Here is an 18,701-nt window from a genome sequence, read left to right on the forward strand (position 1 = left end):
TCAACGCCCGCGCACACGTGTCTCTCTGGTTCCCTCTCCCCGCCTCCCCGCCTCCCTGTTCTATCCAGCCATATCTCTCTCTTTCTTTCTCCGTGCTATTGGTGACTCTTTCGCTCGCAGTGTTATTGACACTGCCAGGCCTAACGGTAGATAAAACCCAAACGAGGCGGGCAGACAGCGCCGTTCCCGGGAACCGATCCGATCCGAGCCGTAGAGAACACAGACCTCTCCGTCTCTATTTAATTTTCTATTCTAGATTAAATTATAATAAATTGCAATTTTTCTCTCCTTTTATTTGCTCTATGTGTGTGGTTGTGTGTGGTTGTGTGTGGTTGTGTGCGTGTGTGTTTTTGTGTTTTTTCCGCATTTCGTTGTGAAATCCGTTTTCCTGTTTCGGTTCGGGGTCTGGCAATTTGTTCTGTCATCTGTCGACGGGGTTTTCCACATCCACATCCAGAACTCCGGGTGCCGGAATGGATCTGGGCGCCCACACACACACACACACACACACACAGAGGAGAGGTCTCTAGTACAACATGTAGATACTTTGCAAGGGAAGAGAAAACCACATCTCAGCATCAGACAGACAGAAAGACAGACAGAAACATTCAATGTGTTTTAAAGTTTGTTTGCTCTTAATCTCAATCTCATTTTCAATCGCAATCCCAAAAGTGCATTCAACTTGTGGCCGGGCGGAGGGAAAACAAAACAAAGACTCTAATAGATCTTAGAAATATTTGGGGTATTCCTGTATCACTCAGAGTTTGCTATAGATTGGATTACATGATTTGGAGCCGAATGCAGCTGTTCTATGGGAATCTATTCATTTATAGTGAAAGTTTTGCCCTGCACTACAGAATAGAGGTATGCACATATTTCGCAATGAATGGTAGATCTTTTAGAGTACTCGTACTTCTGATTCATTTCGTATAGATCATGCCACAGAGAGAAAATGTAAGCAAACAAAATATAGTAAAGAAAAATATTTCCATTTACACTGGAATGTTACAATCATCACTTTTCATTGGAAATTTTCCCATCAGCTGAACAAATACAAACAGCTGATTTTTTTTTTTAAGCAGTAAAATATTTTCTCACTTGATTTTCAAGCACAAGAGTATTCCTTCGATACCCCTACTGTTTTTGTCAGATTTTATTGGTATGGTGTTTATTTGAGGTTTTTATAACGAATTTATCCTATCGCTTATGGGAAATTTATCCTCCCTAGAGAGGATTTCATGCCTTTTGCTTGCCGGCAAAAAAAGAATTGAACAAACAAAATATACCTATAGATAGAAATAAATACAAAACAATAGGTACGAAAATACGTTCATATATGTATATTTAGCTGCTCCACAAAAACACTGCCACACTGCCAGAAATATAAGGATTTAGTAGGAATTGTGACCACATCCATGACCATTTGGCTTTTTTCAAACAAAGGCAAACGAATATATGACTAAATAATCCCCTGAAACGGCACGGCACTCACTCGAACGAGATACACAAACTTTAATCCTTTGGAATTAGGGCTTTAACTTTTAAATTCTTTAATAGTTCAAACAATTTATAAAACATTTGCTATATGAATTTACATTGCTACATGAATGCTACACGAATTACACAAAGGATTTTTAAATGATTTCTCAAATGTGGTTAGCCACACACTTCCAACCACATCCCCCCTCTTCCTCTCTCTTGAAAAATAAAAGATTTAAATTCAAAAAGCTGTGGGAATGTGGTACAACTATATTCAGAGAGAGAGAGACAGAAAATTCATGGAAAAACTTTCTTTTTCTTGTGCAAGTTCTAGGAATCGCAATCCAATTACAGGCAAAGTATTTGATTGAATCTAGGAAACACGAAACAAAATGAAAACAATTTGGTTGTTAAGGTAAGAGAGAATTCGAGTTAAAGACGCCGAAAGGCAGGGAAGGAGAAGGAAATAATATCCCTGCCATAGGGAGGGACACATGCGGAATGGTCATATCATTTTCATACCATAAACATTTCATTTTATATCTGCTTTCTCATAACTTTTCACAAACCAAACACCTGGCAGCAGCCAAGCTTTCAGTCAACTGAAGCGACCGTGAGGGATACAATATCCCGAATACTCGTATGTTCTTCTCATCTTTCTCATGGCGAAAAACCCACACACAAAAACATGCAAACAAAAGCCATTCACATGCAAATAGAAATCAAAATAGAAATATAATAAAAAAAATATCTAACAATAGACGATTCGCTGCCTGAAGAGCCTGTCCATCCTGACATTTTTCTAGGAATAAGAGCTTTGTGCAGCTGCACCGCTTTCGGTGGTTGGTGGCTTACCTGACACCGTATTTAACAAAAAACTATTCTTCTATGAGCCGTCCTCCATCCTTTTGGGGTTCCCACCTCTGCATGCCCCCCAGATGTATCTACGTTCTAGCCCACCATCTATTCGGCACATCTAGCCGTGTCTGAAACCCAAAACCCAATACCAAAAAGCGTTTGCCAAAACCTCTGGATCTGTTCTGCCTCTCTCTCTGTGTCTCTGTCTCTCTTTTGCTGCGATCTGTGATCCAACTTGATACAAAACTTGACCTACATATCCCACAACCGGTTCATCAGCGGAACGAAGGAACACACACAAATTTACGAGCATGTATTGGGGGGCGGGGAGGGGGGTTTCTAATAAATTCGATCCTGACTTTAATTGGCTCTTATTTAGAAGAAAGAGAAACGAAAGTATACCCTTTAAAGAGTCTGCCAGGTAAAAATATGTATGTTCTTCAAAGGAATTTGATGTTTCTGCGCAGCTCTGCCTAGAACCTTGGCGGAACCTCCTCTTGTATCCTGCGTTGTGGTGTAAACTTTTGAAATTCTCTTCACTCTACTTGTCAAGCACACAATTTAATTTAATTTATGTTGGAAAATCCCTTTCAGCGCAACAGCCAGACCTCCTGCAGAGCTTCCGTGCGACGCCGAGGAAATAACTCATTAAGTGAGTTTATTGGAAATTCATGGCATATTTCTTTGCTTAAGGAGTATCCTTCATAAACAGTGCATCAATATGCATTCTTTGAGGTAAGAACATATTTATTTTGTTTATTTAAAGGTCTGAAATTTGATTTTCTGCATTGAAATGTATCTTTTAATTCGCGCAGTCTCTGGGAAAAACCACAGGAAGATATTAACAGAGAAACCCTCATGCGGGGTGACCTTTCTCTTGGCATTTCCATTACATAATTGAACACACACCCAACCGCCTTTCTCCCACAACAAACATCTCCGGCTGATTGGCTACGAATACGGCCCATTGTTTGGACAGCCTCCTCCTCTTCTGCCTGGGTCTGCAATTCGCTCGAGATTTTGTGTGGGCCGCCCACTGTCTGTGGTCTATGGTGTGTGTGTGGGGTCGGAGTCTGGGTCGTCTCAGGGTTTGCTCTACTCCACTTCCGATAGAGTTTCCAATAAAAAAAAAACGAAACAAACTGACGCTGCTAGAAACCAAAGTAAAATAAATAGAAAATCCCTAGCCCGAGGCACACAAATGGTTTGTTTGTGTTCCCCTTCCTTCCCGTTGGCCCTCTCCTCTCAGCAAAAAAAGAGTTCAACAAACTTTAATCGCGCATTAAACGCTCGAGGAATTTGATCCCCAAGCCAATTGTTTGGAAGAGAGAGAATCCACACACAGAGAGAATGCTCAGGCACTCGGCAGCAGCAACAACAACATTTTGAATGGAGTTCTCCTTGGGATTCGGATTCGGATTCGAATGCGGTTCTTCTTCTGGTGTTTGCCGCCGACCAAGTATTTCAAAATTCTATAAACAAATTTGGAGTTTTTTTGTTTTGTTTTTTTTTGAGAGTATTTCATCCACAGATGGTTTTCTCTAAAAATGAATTTAATGCTCGACAGAGGGGCAGCGTTATAAAAGAAAACAATATTCAAGCAAAGAGATGAAAGAGGACTCTGAGGACGACGGAAGCTGAGACGAATCTCAATAGATAAATCTTAGAAATTGTATAAATTATGGAATTTCTTTTAGCTGAGAAAAGTGAACCCCATATAAAGCTTTAAAAGGGTTTTTTATTTTTTTGTAAATTTACCTCTTATCGGGTCTTACTTCTGGCTTGAAGAATGAAAAATACAGAGATTTCTGTATAATTTCTAGAAATATTATTTAAAAAAGAATTTAAGTGCTATCAGAGAGAATTATAGAAAATATCTTTATATTATAAATCTTCCCCCTGGCAATCCATTATGGAATCCAACTGTCTCTTGTAAAGTCTTTTAGCCCATTCAAGTACAGTTTCCTCAACTAATTTTCATAATATTTGAAATAGGAAAAAAACCACCATTTTTTCAAAACTTTATTCAATAAATATGTAACTCTCCTTTCCTTAGCCATCGTTTTACGTACTATTCTCAGAACAAATCGAACATCCCGAGTGGGAAAAGATACAGCAAAGTTCTCTAATAACACTCGAAAGAAAAACCTTCAAGAGCTCTCTAGTAAATACCCCCACGACAACTCCAGATTCACTTACAAAAGTCTATTTCCCCATTTGAAGTGCAATCAAGTCCGTGTGGAAATTCATTGCACAATTGTTGGGTCGGTGTGTTGCCCTTTTAGATGTGGGGCCTGGCCTCAAATTAAAGTGTGGCTATAATGCAAATACTTGGTGGAAAATCAAGAGATAATATAGGTATAATCATTGCCATTTGGCCATTTGGCCAGCCGATTCTGTTGCAATTCTGTGAGACAAAAGATCTATCTGGGCCTCTGAGATTTCAATTATTTATTTTAATTCGTTTGTCACTCGGACGCGGACGCGGACACGGGGGACAGGGGGACAGGGGCCGGCGCGAGCGACGACTGACTCCATCAGAGAGGGACTTTAGTGGCTTTAACTTCGCACAAGTCAATTACGAGCAGAGAGATCCGAGAGATCTGCTGGGTGGTTTTGGCGAATTAAGTGAATTAAATTACAATGAGAACATTGTTGGGTCGCTGCTGGCAGCCTCATTATCTGCATTTAACATAAATTTTTCAATTATTATGCGATTCAAAGTGCACTCAATGTCGCACTCGCGGCTGTCTCTCTGTCTGTCGTTTACATCTTGGACTCAGTGTGCTTCATGGTACTTCAGGAATTCCAAATCAAAGTTCTTTATTTTTTCCATACAGGGTACACAAGTGGGGCATGCGAGTATTTTTTTTACAACATAATAAAGGAAGTATTTTTCAAGAATATAGTATGTAATATATTCTTGATAAATTGATCAGTTTATGGGCTAAAGGAAGTGTTTTCGAGTCAATTACGAGATTGTTTCTGGGATTTCCTGCAGTTAGGGGAACCTTTAAAAGACTCAAGAATATAAGGTTTTTCTTTGTTTTAAAGATCATTGAACCCCGGTCATAAAACCAGATCAGGAATACCCTTCGTTCTTCATCGATCGATGCCTCTTCTTTTAGGTGCTTACATCTTTGTGATAGTTTTCTCTTCCCCCCCCCCCCCCCCCCCAAGCTCCATCCTAGGGTATCCCTTAGTCGCTACTATCGAATTCTAGAATTCTCATTTATTTCTTTCTCGAAGTCGCAAGAGCAATTTAAATGTATTTTATTTGCTGCTTCTTTTGCGTCTGGTTTGCCTTTATCTCGTGGCACGTTTTAATTTCGCTTTTGCTGCTCTTGTTGCACGTTGCACGTTGCAGTTGCTCTTGTGATTATTACAGTTTATTTGCTGTTGGCTGTTGCCTGTTGCTCTTTTTCTGTGCCGTCTGTTGTCGCAATTTTGCCTGAAAATTGTTTCAGATCTGACCCAGTTTTTTCGGTTGCAGCGGCTGCAGCAGAAGAGAGCAGAACTGATGCTCGATTTGGCAGCTGCAGTCGACAGGGGGAAAAAACCACAACCAAACACAACCACTGTGCATGCAACAACATGTTGCACGAAGGAACATGGAAGGAATAATCTCTCAGCAGAAATTTACTTCCATCCGAAATGAGGCTCATCATGTAATGAATGGGGCTGATTTGTTCGAATCACTTCAATTAATGAACAAATCAAATCATTCACTCTGTTCGAGTATCTTCTTGTGGGCCATTTAATTTAAATGATTGAATATTTTGTGGAACAGCTTTCTTTCCATCAAAATTAATGCTTTGATGATTTCAAGAGGATTATGAGAGGGTAAAAAGTAAAAATCATTTTATCCGATAAATTAAATAATTTTTCTATAAAATGGCATATTTTGATAAGCGTAATTGTATTCCAATATTTTGTAGAATTTTTTAGAAAATATGCCCGAAAAGGATCAAAACCACAGAACCACAACCAAAAATGATATACAAGGGGATCTTAGAGTCCCCCTCCCAGGGAGTGATACATATTTTGCATAAATTGCGTTTTATTCCAATCATTTTTAAAAATATGAAAAAGATTTAATCATTTCCTCCTACGCATGGTTTTGTTTTCTTCACCGTAAGTTCATATATTATGTTTTCATCCACAGAAACATATATTATTAATCGAATCCACATCGATATAATCGTTTTCCATAATTGTAGGGTTTAAATCATAGAATGGACATTTTTTATTATTGTTTGTTACATTTGTTCAATGTTAAATAAATGTATGAATGAATGAATGAAATTGCAAACTGTAGTTGAGTATTTGGATATTGGTTGTTCGCTATTCAAACGCCGCACTACGTGAATGGAATAATCATTGGCCTGTGGCATTTACTACAAAGTTTCTCTAGTTTATTTATGAATCATTCATTGATGGACAAACACTGAATAAATCGAATTAAAAACGATTTAGGCCCATTTAAAGTGCATTAAAGAGAACGGAATAACAGCAGTTTAACGTGTGATTTTTGTGCTACAATTTCTGCAGTATTTCAAGTTTCAAATATAATAAATGTGTAGAGGAATTACATGCACAACTTGGCCCTAAAGTTTGCAGTGAAAATTGCTACGAAAATTGATTTTATTTACGGAATAAATCTTCAATAAGTCTGATTTGTGTGTTTTTTCTTATGGAAAAATCCTCCACCAAACCAGAAAAACAACAAAATTCAGGAAATAAACTGAGATATAATATTCATTTAAATATATTTAGGATTTAAAAATATCTGTAGCTGAAATTGTTTTGAAACAGCTTGTAGACTCAATAATGCAGGATACCAGCCGCCAGGCACACAGATTCAGATATTCACGTGTCTGTGTCCATGAATAATCCCCTTGCCACCATTAAGTGCAACAAGGCATGCGGCCGGCATGAGGCAAGAGAGGAGCAACAGCAGCAGCAGACGCAACAAAAATGCAACAGGCAGAGCCTATCCAAAAACCTGCTCCTTGCTCAGAATTGAGTTCTGTTTTTCGCTTTTTTTCCCCCTGTGGCATGCAAAGTCTGTGTGCTTTCTTTTCTTGGATACCCTTTGCGAAAGAGAGCAATATGAGATACAGTATACACACCTATTTAAATCAATTAACTACACTTCATTTGCGATTAAATCTGTCGGAAAATATATCACGAATGCCCTCGTAGAAACAGAGACCATGCCCTAGTATAATCTGAGAATTTCTGAGATATAAACTAAGGCCAGATATCAAATGTGGATAGGAAATCTATTATTGGATCTACTATTTATGGGAATGGATGTATTTTCGTCACATATTTTATTCCACTAAGAACTTTACACTTATGAAAACCAACCTTTGGCAAATTTTTCTTTCGTTAAAAATTTCTCCTTTCAAATAAAATAAAATAAAAATTGATAAAATCATATACACTTTTTACTCAAATTTTTTTTACTCGATTATTTTATGTAATTTTTTGTAGTGTAGAATACTATTTAATTTATATTTTATATTAAATTAATATTTATTTCAGTATATTTTATTTAGTAATAATATTTATCCTTTTCTTCAAATATTTTTAATTTTTTGTATTGGGTTTAAGATTTTATATTTTTTAATGACACTAGGATGTTCTTGCCAATCCCCGGCTCACTCGCTTCGCTCAACGACACCAAACTTTTTTATATAAAAAAGAAATAGCCTCCTATATACAGGGTATCTGCTCATTCGACTTTTAAATGCATTTTCCTTGCATTTCTTCAAGTATTTTTGCATGCACTTTTTCTGTTATTCTGGCGTTTTTTTTTTTTCGATCTTTTGTTGTGTTTGACTTTCGTGTAAGTGTGTGTGCGTGTGTGTGTGTGTTCTTTATGTATCCGTGCAAAATGTAACCCAAATTTTAAGGTGAAATTGCATTTTTGGCCTGCATCATTTTTTGTGCTGCATCATAAGGTAGGTAGGGGATGCCATGCCATGCGATGCGATGCAAAGGATGCGAGCTCCAACGATTAAGCAGATGCTGCAGCTTGCAGGTTTTTTTCCCCCTCCTCTCTCTCTCTCTCTCTGTCTGTCGCTCAGCCTGGAAAGCCGAATGATACCCTAGTTAATCTCCGGCCTGAAAGGCAGAGTTGGAGAACGGGTTTGTAGGCCGATGGGTAATCAATTAGGGCAGCAGCAGCATACGGGTACGTGGATGGGACAGGAGTTGCCGCTGCCATTTCCGTTGGGTGTCAACCGCAAATTAACCGATCAGCAGTTTTATGGAATAAATTTAATGCGTACTAAACTTTAGCTAAGTTTTAATTGAGCATCACCCATGGTCTTTGGGACTTCAAGAAGTACCCGTATCTTCAAGCAAACAATTAGTAGAATATTTATTAATTTAACAAACAAAAGAGCAAAACAGAGTCTAAGACGCCACTAAAGAATTAAAGGACCATATAAAGGGTAGGTTGAAAATTCTAAGTACGAGGATGTGCTCCAAGCCTACAACCTTTTTTTTGTCTTGTGCAAAACTAATACAAAAGTTAATAGTTTTTTAGAAAATATTATCTGTCCGTTTTCGACTAGCCGGCAATTGGGCACAGGCCTCGAATTTCCCATAAGCCAAAGGACACATTCAGTCGCCAAGAGTGTCCAATTATTGTGCCATAAAATCCCAAAAATATTTGGGATATTTTATTTGACTATATTCTATTAGAATCTGTAAATGTTTTGCTTATAAAATCCTGCTCTAAATGAAATTAATTAACCAATTATTAACCAATTTGAAATCAACTAAAGCGACTTTTAGCTGGCGGTAAGCTGCTAATAATTACAATTGTAATTATTTCAACTAAGGATTACCACAGCTTAAGCTGCGCATTAAATGGCATTAAGAGAGCATTACATGAGCATTAAATTTTGTCTTATGCCAAGAGAATAAAGCTTCAATGGAGCGCCCATCCCTTTGATTGCCAACACTTTCCCCGCCACAAGAAATAATAATATACTGCATATATGGTCGTATATGGATGTGGTAGGCACTCGTGGCGAGCATGTCTTGCAACTCGAAATTGGGTCACTGGTTGATTGTAAAAACTCACCTTTTGGCATCAACTAAAATGCTTTTGCCCATATTGGCCAGGCCATTGGATGACGTTAGATTATCCGTACTTGGTATTGTCGTTTGTGATGTGTGCGTAAATTCTGAGGATGTTGAGCTGGAAGATGATGTAGAAGCCGATGACGACGACGACGAAGACGTTGTTTTTTCTGCTATATCTTTTGCTGTCGCTGTCGCTGTCGCTTCTGCTAGATCTGTTGCAACTTTGGATGTTGTGGATGTGGCGGCTGGTGGCGCTGCTGCTGTTGTTGGCTCTATTTCGATTTGGAGCCGACAATCGGCTACGATTTTGGCCAGATTCCGTCGACTGGCACTCACCAACGGTACCTGCTCCGTTGTCTCGTTGTCATTGTCCGATGATCCCATATCGACTGTCTCAACACTTTCCACAATCATCAAATTCATTGGCATTTTTTCGTAATTAGTGGCTGATGTTGCCGCCGCCGCCGATGCTGCTGCTGCTGCCGGTGGCGTTGGTGTGGCTGCTGCTGTTGCTGCTTCACACTTTGCCTTCTTCTTGGCTTTCAATTCTTCGGGTTCCTTTGGAATTTTTGAAATTTTTCCCGTCTTGCGGATGGTCAGCGGTCGAGACAGTGTCAGTGGCAGTGCCAGAGGCAGGGGCAGGGGCAGGGGCAGGGATAGAGGAGCAACTGCAACTGTTTCCTGTTTATCTGCTGGTGTTGCTGCTGCTGTTGCTGTTGCGGCTTTTAATGACTCTTCTACAACTTGTTCAGCTGCTCCTGCTGCTGTTGCTGCTGTTGCTGCTGCTGCTGCTGGCGATGCCGTCGAGTTTATTACCAACGAAGTTGCCGCAGTGGCTGCTGCTACTCCTGTTGTTGTTGTAGTTATAATTGCCGGCTGTTGTTGCTGGTGTTGCAGATGTTGCTGCTGCTGCTGCTGCTTTTGTTGCTGCTGCTGTTGCAGATTTTGTTGCTGTTCCTGCTGCTGCTGTGTTGCCACTGCTGCGGCTCCACCTTCTGGTATAATTGTTGCAAAAATTTGTTCGCCAAATATGAAAAGATCCTTGGAAATAATCATTATCACCTTTTTGTGAACGTTTTTTGGCTGCGTTTTTTTTTTTTTGCTGCTTGCGGCTGCTGCCACACTTTATATATATACTATATATATATGTATCTCTGGTTGAAATGTAAATCTGGTTTATATATACAACGTTTTGGGTGCCCTGAAACACGTTTCCTTTATTTCAATGCATTAAACATATTTTGTTGGCTGTTTTTCTCTTTTTTTGTTTTGTTGGGGATTTCTTTAAAATTTCATAATTCCTCCCGTCATTGTCTGGTTTTCGTTTTTTCCCTTTTTTTTTTACTTTTATTTTTTGTGGAATTTATGGCAGGCTGCAATGAAAAAATAAAGGATGAGGATATAATTAATACGGTTTCGTGTTGCTGGGTTTTTAAAGAGATAAATGAAAGTTTAAAACAAGCAAAAAATGTTTTTATTAAAACTCTGTATCAGCAAAAAGTTTGCTTATTTACTATTATTGTAATTTTTTATTAAAATTCCCATTCAAATATTTTGATTTTTGAATGCACAAATTTAAAAGTATTTTTGTTTTTGTATTTATTAACTTGATTGCTTTTAATTAGTATTTATGGTATGTAAAGTTCCATTTTCCTTGAATATATTTGTATTTTCTCAGCTCAGAATTTACGAGTTTTTTACAAAATTATACAGCTAGAATTTTCACTTGTCAAATAATTTTAATTATCAATTTGATGTAATATATAGTTTTAAAACCCATTTTCAATGAATTGTTTGCTTTGATTTAAATTCTTGACTAAATATAAGTCCTTTGGAAATACTCAATATTTATGAGTTAGCACTGAACACAAAATTTAAGTTGTGTAATACTTTTGGAACTATTTGTTATTAAGAATTGTCAATTGAAATGAATATTGAAGGTACATATTTTATTTTAACATATAGATATGTAAATATGTACGAGTATGAGGAAGTTTTTGAGGATTTCCTGAATACAGATTTTATTTGCAAAAAGTAAGAATAAAATTTAAAATAAATGTACTCTTCAAAAATGTTGTATTGTTTGCGGTTTCATTTTTTTCTAAGATCTAAAAAAACTTCGATTGCGAAGAAATATATTTTAAAATGTACATTAATTCAATGCTTAAAAAAGTCACTTTTGCTAAAAAATATTTGAAGCAATGTATACTTTTGTTTTACAAGAACAAATATTTTGAAATACACTTCTTTTAGCCCTTCTATTTTAGCATACAAATTGCAGTTTTTTAAATCCAAAAAGTATATTTCACTAAAACTTTTAATAGGAGAATAATCCCATGTAAAATGACTCTTCTACATTTATTGTTTAATATTTCGCGATTTCGATTGCGTTTAGAAAAACTTTGAAAACTGAGACACTGGGAAACTGTTTTATTTGGCGGCGCGCCGTCTGGGCGTCTGAGCGTCGATTCCGCTTCTCCTTTTCGCTTTTCGCTTTTTTTGTTTGCAATATTTCAACTTCAAATTGTTTTATGCACTTGAAGCGAAACAGAGAGAGGGAGAAGAGCACAGAGCCCAGGGCGCAGAGTGCCGGAGAGATAGAAAGAGAGAGCAGAAAACATGAAGATGCATCTTGTTGCTTCTCGCACATATGTATGTATTTTTTGTAATTTTATATGACTTTTGTTTCGTTTTGTTGTATTCTTTGGCGATTTGTCAATTAGCCCGCGCGAAACAAAGCGCCAGAGCAAAACGTCAGTTTGATCGGTTGTTTTTGTATGTGTTGTAGATATTTGTGTATACAAAATAAATATAAAACAAGAACGCACCCCAGAAACAACGAACGATGGAGAACGTATTATTAAAATATTTTTTGATGATATTAAAAATTGTCAGCACATTATTTCACACACTTTTTGTACGATTCATGTAAACATTTTCACACGGCATTCGAGTTTTTCCTTTTATTGATAATTATATATATATTTTTTTAAAGGAACACTTGGCGCGGGGAAGAGAACGCACAGGCCGGCCGAAGAGAAATTTTTGTAAAAATATTGTTGCTTTTTGCTGGAACGAAGAGAGGAGACGCACGCACGCGACGAACGAACGGGGGAGAAGGAACGGAACGGAACGAAGGAAGAATAGCGACGTACGACAGAAAACAAAACGCAGAACAACAAAATTGTGCTTTTTTCAGGCAACAACGCGAATTCGGCGCGCTTTCAGCATTGAAAAAAACATCCAACGGCGGCGCCCGATTTCGATCTGATCGCAGGGACCGTTAAACGCTCGCCAGTTGCTGCCGCTGCTGCTGTGACTGACGGTTGCTGTTGCTGCTCTGCTGCCGGCGTCGACGCTGAAGAGCGAAGCGAAGCTCCCATGAATGACATTCATTCTCTCGCACGCGCGCTCTCTCTTCATTGTCGGGCTGCTTTGCACGTGCGTGTGGCGCTTACTCTCACTCAAGGTGTATTGGGAAAAGGGTGCGACACTCGCAGAGAAAGCTCTCAAGAAAGTTGGATGTTTCATATCACAGCACTGTAAAAGCCACTGTCTCCACTGACATTAAAAATTAAGGAAAATAAAGATATTAAAGTTTATTGCTGTTTCTGATTTCCTTTCATAGCAATCAGAGCCCTCACACAGAGGGAGAGAGAGTGGACTACAACCAGTGCCTCACCCTGTATAAATACACCTTGCTCTCACTCCAGAAACCGATCTCTCTATTTTTTTCTCTCTCCCTCTCTCTCTCTCTCTCTATCAGCATTACATTCCAGTTGAGATAATTTCTTTTACATTGTATTACAAGCGCTGTTAATGCCAATGTAATCGCTTTACAGTCGCACACCCCGATAATGCTCTTGATAAAACATTGTCAAAGTCAATAAAAGTTGTTGCTTTTGTTGCTGCTGTTGTTCGGCGATAGATTGATCGGCGAATTCGACTTGGTGATAGAAATTAAAGGTCTTGATTGGAAACCCAGAAGTCATACAACACGTTTTTGGGCAGAGCTCGACAGCTTTTCAAAAGATGTTTTGATGTTTAGCTCGAGGTTGTCACTAAAATATGTTTAGTTGGTTTTGGTTTTTGGAAGTCAACTGATCTTGATTGTATCGATAAAGGTTTTGCGTACAATGATCCCCAGATTTTCATTGGGATGTGACTTACTAAGTTAAATGATAACAGAAACTAAAATCGGCTGGTGCGAGCCAAGATGTACGTGTCATTAAATCATAATCTCTGTTAACCACATGTAATATGCATGTATTTATGAATTTAGTATCTACCCTGTAATGTATATTTACATTTGTAATACCCATCACGTAATGTATGTAGAATTGCAATTGCGAAAGCTGTATGAAGAACCCCAAGAGACTCCGAAAAGATAAAAGATGACCCAACGAAACTGATTTTAACGAGAATCTTTTTAAGAATCACTTAACATACACATATGTATGTAATCTATTCTCCAGTCTCTTAAACTATCAACATGCAATAAGAAGAACCATAAATTACTTGTACACATAGCAGATCTCGTAGCTTAGTATTTTCCTCTGGCTCAAGAGGACAATCATTAATCTTAATTTTCATTTCTGCAATTGAGTTTTCAGCAGAATCTCATCAACATTCGCACTTAAGCCCGTGTAATTTAGCTTTCTCTCAAAATACTCCTTCACGCTCTTAACCTCAATACTCGTGCACAACTCAAAACTACAAAAGTTTTAAGTCAAAAATTCCTCCCAATTCTGTTTCCCATAAATTTCTAATTCGTCGTAAAATTGCCATGATATAAGTGCTTATTGCATATACGCATACGGACATACATATGTATGTAGTCCCCAAGTGCCTCTCCCTCTCTCTCTTTTTGGCAAATTAGCATTAAAATGTTATCAGTCATTAAACTCGCACTGAGAGAATGTGGCAACCGCTGCGTATACGCAATTTGAATGCGTGAAATATATAGAATCATGTCCGTATGTATGTATATGGCTGAGCTTATGCCGGGAAAGAGAGTGTGGACTTGAAATGAAACGACAATAAACTGGGTCGTTGACCAAATCAAATGGAAAATACCAACCAACTGCATATTAGGCCTAAATAATGATGATTTTTCACTTTCTTCCTGTCTGCCCCCCCACCGCACGCACGCACTCCTACATATGAACTTACCTCTAGCCTCCTGGCCGCAATATTAAGTTTTTTATTGGGTGGCCATAAACCCAAAAAATAAAAAAAATACCGGGAATAAAAAGTCACCGAACGAACAGCCGCCGTCGCGTTTCTTTTCCCGTTCTGGTTGTTGTTGCAGTCTACGCTCTTTTTTTGTGCGTCTCTATAAAAAATGTTGTTCAGCAATTTGTTCCTTTTTTTTGCTGGTTTTTTTTAAGTTTTTTTGTTGCTTCTTATTTATACGCACAATGTGCAAAATGTGCGAGAAAGGCGGCGCGACGCGGGCAGATAGTCACACCGATACGCACATTCACGCACATTCATGCACACGCACTTGCTCTTAACCTTGAAAAACACAACTGGCAAACTGGCAACTGTTGTTGCCTTTTGATACCCTCTTTAAAGGTATTCGTCACTTGGGTAGATCTGAGCACTCCAGTTCAGACCAGAAATGGACTTGTGATCTTCAGCATGGGAATCGATGGCCATGCAAAAAGTGATCACTGAATCTTTAAGATAAAAAGATATCTACGAAGCTTAAACGCTATACAGAACCTTGTTATTTATAGACAAAGAATCGCATGGCTACGAGAACGATGGTTGTAGAATTCGTCCTTGTAGATAAACTTGTTTGTTTCTTCCGATCATCAGAACCCAAAAGGAAGCTATCATTCCCTAAATGCTATAGCTGTCATAGTGTTGATCTATCGTTTAAAAAGTTTAAGATTTAGAGAACTTACAAAATGTTCGAATATCAGTATCAGGTCACTCCATAGAGTCTATATTTGTATTTAAGAAAAATTAAATAACTCGATCAATCAGCTAGGGTATCAAATGCTACGACCCTCGGTATTCTTGTCTCTTGTTTTTTTGGTTTTCGCTCTGGTTAAGGTGTTTACTGTACTGAGAATCTCTGTTTTGTTGTTGCGGCGGCCGCTGCGGCCGCTGATAAGATTCTTATTTTCTTTCCTTCTTTCTTTTTTGCTTAATTTTTTATTTTTTGGGAGAGTGCGTGCGTGCGTGCCCTCCTCGTTTTATATGTATGGGAGAGTATACATATGTGTGTGGGCCTAACAAATATTGAATTTCTAGAAGAAATTTATTAAACGAATGGCGAATTTGGGTTTTTATTTCGTTTCTTTGTTGCATACTAAAATTTCGACTCATTTAGTTTTGAATTCTTTTACAAGTTACTATATTTTAATCAATTTTACTTAAATTTCAATAAACAAAATACAATCCGAGAGAAGCTACCCTTTCTGATGCTTCTTTAATGCCAAATCTGGACTCAATTTTTTGATTAAACGTTTCTCCTTTCCAACATTATCACTATCCTCCACTTTCTCTATTTTTTGGATCCAAAATCCCTTTAACACATTCACACCTACAGGTGTAAAAAAAACCCAATAAAATGGTCTATATCCTATAAGTAGATTACTTCTAAAGCGGATGAACCCCAAAGTACACATTTCACCAAGTTTAATATGTAAAAAATATAAAAAATTCCCCTTTATGTACCTCTAGAGGTCCGCCATTTCTTTATAATTTCTCTATCAAAATATTTGTAATTTTTACAATCGTACCATTCTCCATTCCTTTTTCAGGCGCTATTGAACTTATTCACTTATTCTTTATTTCACAAAATTTTTCCTGATTCGTGTGAGGTTTAATGAACTTGAACTGTTATCAGTCAGGTTGGCATTTGTGATACGGAGTATGCCCCAGAGAGCTGTGTAATGCAACAAAAGAAAGCGGAGCGGCAAAGCGCCACACAAAGTCGACCAAACAATAACTCTGTGAAGTTAGTCATCCATCGTCACATGGATATCTTATAGGGCTTTTGACCTGTAATATGGGCCATTAAACCATTTTTGTATTGAGGTTCAAAGTATTTTCCAGAATCCGCCTTTATTTGTTGTGTTTTTCTTTAAAAATTTGCTCGGTCTTTCAGTACAATTTGAAGGTGTTTAAATTGCAAAAAATGAACTTCCGTTCATATTTTCATATGGATTGCGAATAGGCTTTTGAAATTGCTTACCCAACAAACGTGGAGAGTTTTGGTGGTTTTTGGAATAACAAGCCATTCGACCTTCTATACAATATCAGCTAACATATCTTTAAAGGAAATTTTACTTAAGAATATTAATAATATATCTTAAAAAATATGGTCTATACTCAGTCTGTGATTGTCAATTTTGATTATTTCGAGCACGAACATTGACAACACAAAGGGATGTTTCATGAGGTCTGTAAATTTCCAGCAGTGTTATAGGCGTTAGTGGCGTTCATTTAACTTTTTTTTCCTTCTTTGAACTATATTTATTTTAAAAACTGATTATTTTGGACGAAGATGTTGATCAATCATGTCTACATAAAATTTTACATTTCCAAAGTATTTGACGTACATGTATAATGCATGTACATTACATTCAAGTGGCGCACCGCCAAATATCATCGGTGACAGCATAAACTACTAAATTGACGTAGAAGTCATGTAAAATCATGTAGAATTTTCCATTTCATGACGATTATCCTCGATTAAGGAGCAGAAGTAATAAAAAAAAGGGAGTCCCCAACTATTAAGGTACGATAATCACCATTTGCTCCCTAATTTTCCTATCTTATAGATCAAGGAGCTGTCATTAAGGATTTAAATTTGTCATCGAAGTGACTCAAGGACCAGAATAACAAGCTTTCCGGCATAATTAGGTGTGGATTGGGTCTTTACATTAATTCTTACACGAAGAGATCAACTTTAACAATTGGCACAGGACCCAAAGTGAAAATCTTTCATATACCAATCTGCCTTCCACATGAAGTAGGCCGATGTGGTCAATGTGTAATATTGTCACACATAGTCACTGCCAAATTTAGTACGTACAACACTCTTATATATCTGTGTCTATTTTTTGAAAACATATTTTATTCTCGTATTAATAACTAAACATTTTCAGAAAGCATTGCAAGTTTCTTGACGCTTTGGTTCGCTAGCATGGCTGACTTTCCAGGGACACCGATCATATCCATCTACGACCTGGTGCGAGAACGCAAGATCTTCCTTGCTTGTAAAGGCGATCAACAGAAGAGCCAACCAGAGAGCGAACCGATCGCCGAGACTATCCGAGACAAATCCAAGGCTATCAGCAAAAGTATCAGTGAACATCTGAGCTGTTCGTCCGATGGGAACTTGCTACCGCCGAAGCCATCAAATATTTTGGCATCGCATCTGACCAAAAAGCGGACGGGCGTAGTCATGCAGCAGCAGCAGTCCACCACCAAGAAGGAAGTGCTCGATAATAAGCTGCCCCAAAAGATAGCACCCAGGATACGCAGTGGGACGACCAACTCGAGAGCCTCTTCAGTTGTGGAAAATAAATTAAATGCCTGCACGTCAAAGTCATTGACTAACACGCGCTACAAGAAGAAGAACAAGATGATTCAGCCCTCAAGAGACTCGACAACAAAGGCCAACCTGAGCGACCACTCTCCAGATCAACGAATGCCCATGTCGCCTCGGAAGGCTGGCGGCGGAAACCAACCACGCATCAAGACTACTGCACCACTAAAGCTAAACCTCTCAAAGGCTTCTCAGACCAAGTTGCGCCCGAAGGGCCTCAAGTCGAAAGTTTGCCTCATCAACCCAACCAAGACTCCAACGACTCCTGTCAATGGTGTCCCCCGTTGGCGCCACTGAGAGCATTTTGTGATATATTCACATAAATTGCAGTCGTTTCAAAAGTTCCGGTCTCACATGGCATTTCACAGGAGTACCATGTGAAATCGTTTTCAAATTCATCGTTTCTTTGAAATTTATAAAAGTTAATTGACAGAAAAGCAAATAAAATCCATAAAAATAAATTTGAAGCCATAAATAAATAAAAATATTATGTCTTAATTAAAGAGTACTAATCTTGTAGATTGTGAGAGCTGGAAAAACTGCAATTGCCTTGTAGGTCTTCATAAATCTTTCGGTATAGAAAAACCTATACCATTTAGACTTAATCCAATATAGGGCTCCTATTCATTCCTTATGATATTTTCTTTTAAACTACATAATTTTTTATGTTCATATTCGTATTAAAGCGTAC

The 18,701-nt window shown here is 38.0% G+C and overlaps 2 protein-coding genes and 1 long non-coding RNA gene across 4 annotated transcripts in view; 2 read left to right on the forward strand and 1 right to left on the reverse strand.

The window, feature by feature from the left end:
• LOC108162270 (ABC transporter G family member 21) overlaps positions 1–12,359 on the reverse strand; it is a 33,743-nt gene extending 21,384 nt beyond the window's left edge. The window contains exons 1-2 of one of the 2 annotated variants that reach the window (XM_017296926.2): positions 12,270–12,359; positions 9,440–10,814 (exon numbers count right to left, since the gene is read on the reverse strand). In XM_017296926.2, coding sequence (XP_017152415.2) covers positions 9,440–10,497 — 1,058 coding nt within the window. In that variant the 5' untranslated portion in view covers positions 10,498–10,814; positions 12,270–12,359. Of the gene's footprint in view, positions 1–9,439; positions 10,815–11,713; positions 11,905–12,269 lie in introns of those variants that run through there. The other variant, XM_033393718.1, reaches the window with a different exon arrangement.
• LOC117188968 lies at positions 12,282–12,664 on the forward strand. Its single transcript, XR_004473026.1, has 2 exons — positions 12,282–12,369; positions 12,437–12,664. It is a non-coding gene; the product is annotated as an uncharacterized LOC117188968 (long non-coding RNA).
• Positions 12,665–17,386: 4,722 nt separating this feature from the next.
• On the forward strand, positions 17,387–18,493 carry LOC108162271. The gene is made up of 2 exons (XM_017296928.2): positions 17,387–17,486; positions 17,568–18,493. Exon 2 carries the CDS (start codon positions 17,606–17,608, stop codon positions 18,305–18,307), a length of 702 nt encoding a protein of 233 aa, XP_017152417.1. The 5' UTR covers positions 17,387–17,486; positions 17,568–17,605; the 3' UTR covers positions 18,308–18,493.
• The last annotated feature ends 208 nt before the right edge of the window (positions 18,494–18,701 follow it).

The sequence above is a fragment of the Drosophila miranda genome, chromosome 4 (assembly GCF_003369915.1).
Source record: "Drosophila miranda strain MSH22 chromosome 4, D.miranda_PacBio2.1, whole genome shotgun sequence".
In the NCBI taxonomy this organism is placed as follows: Eukaryota; Metazoa; Arthropoda; class Insecta; order Diptera; family Drosophilidae; genus Drosophila; species Drosophila miranda.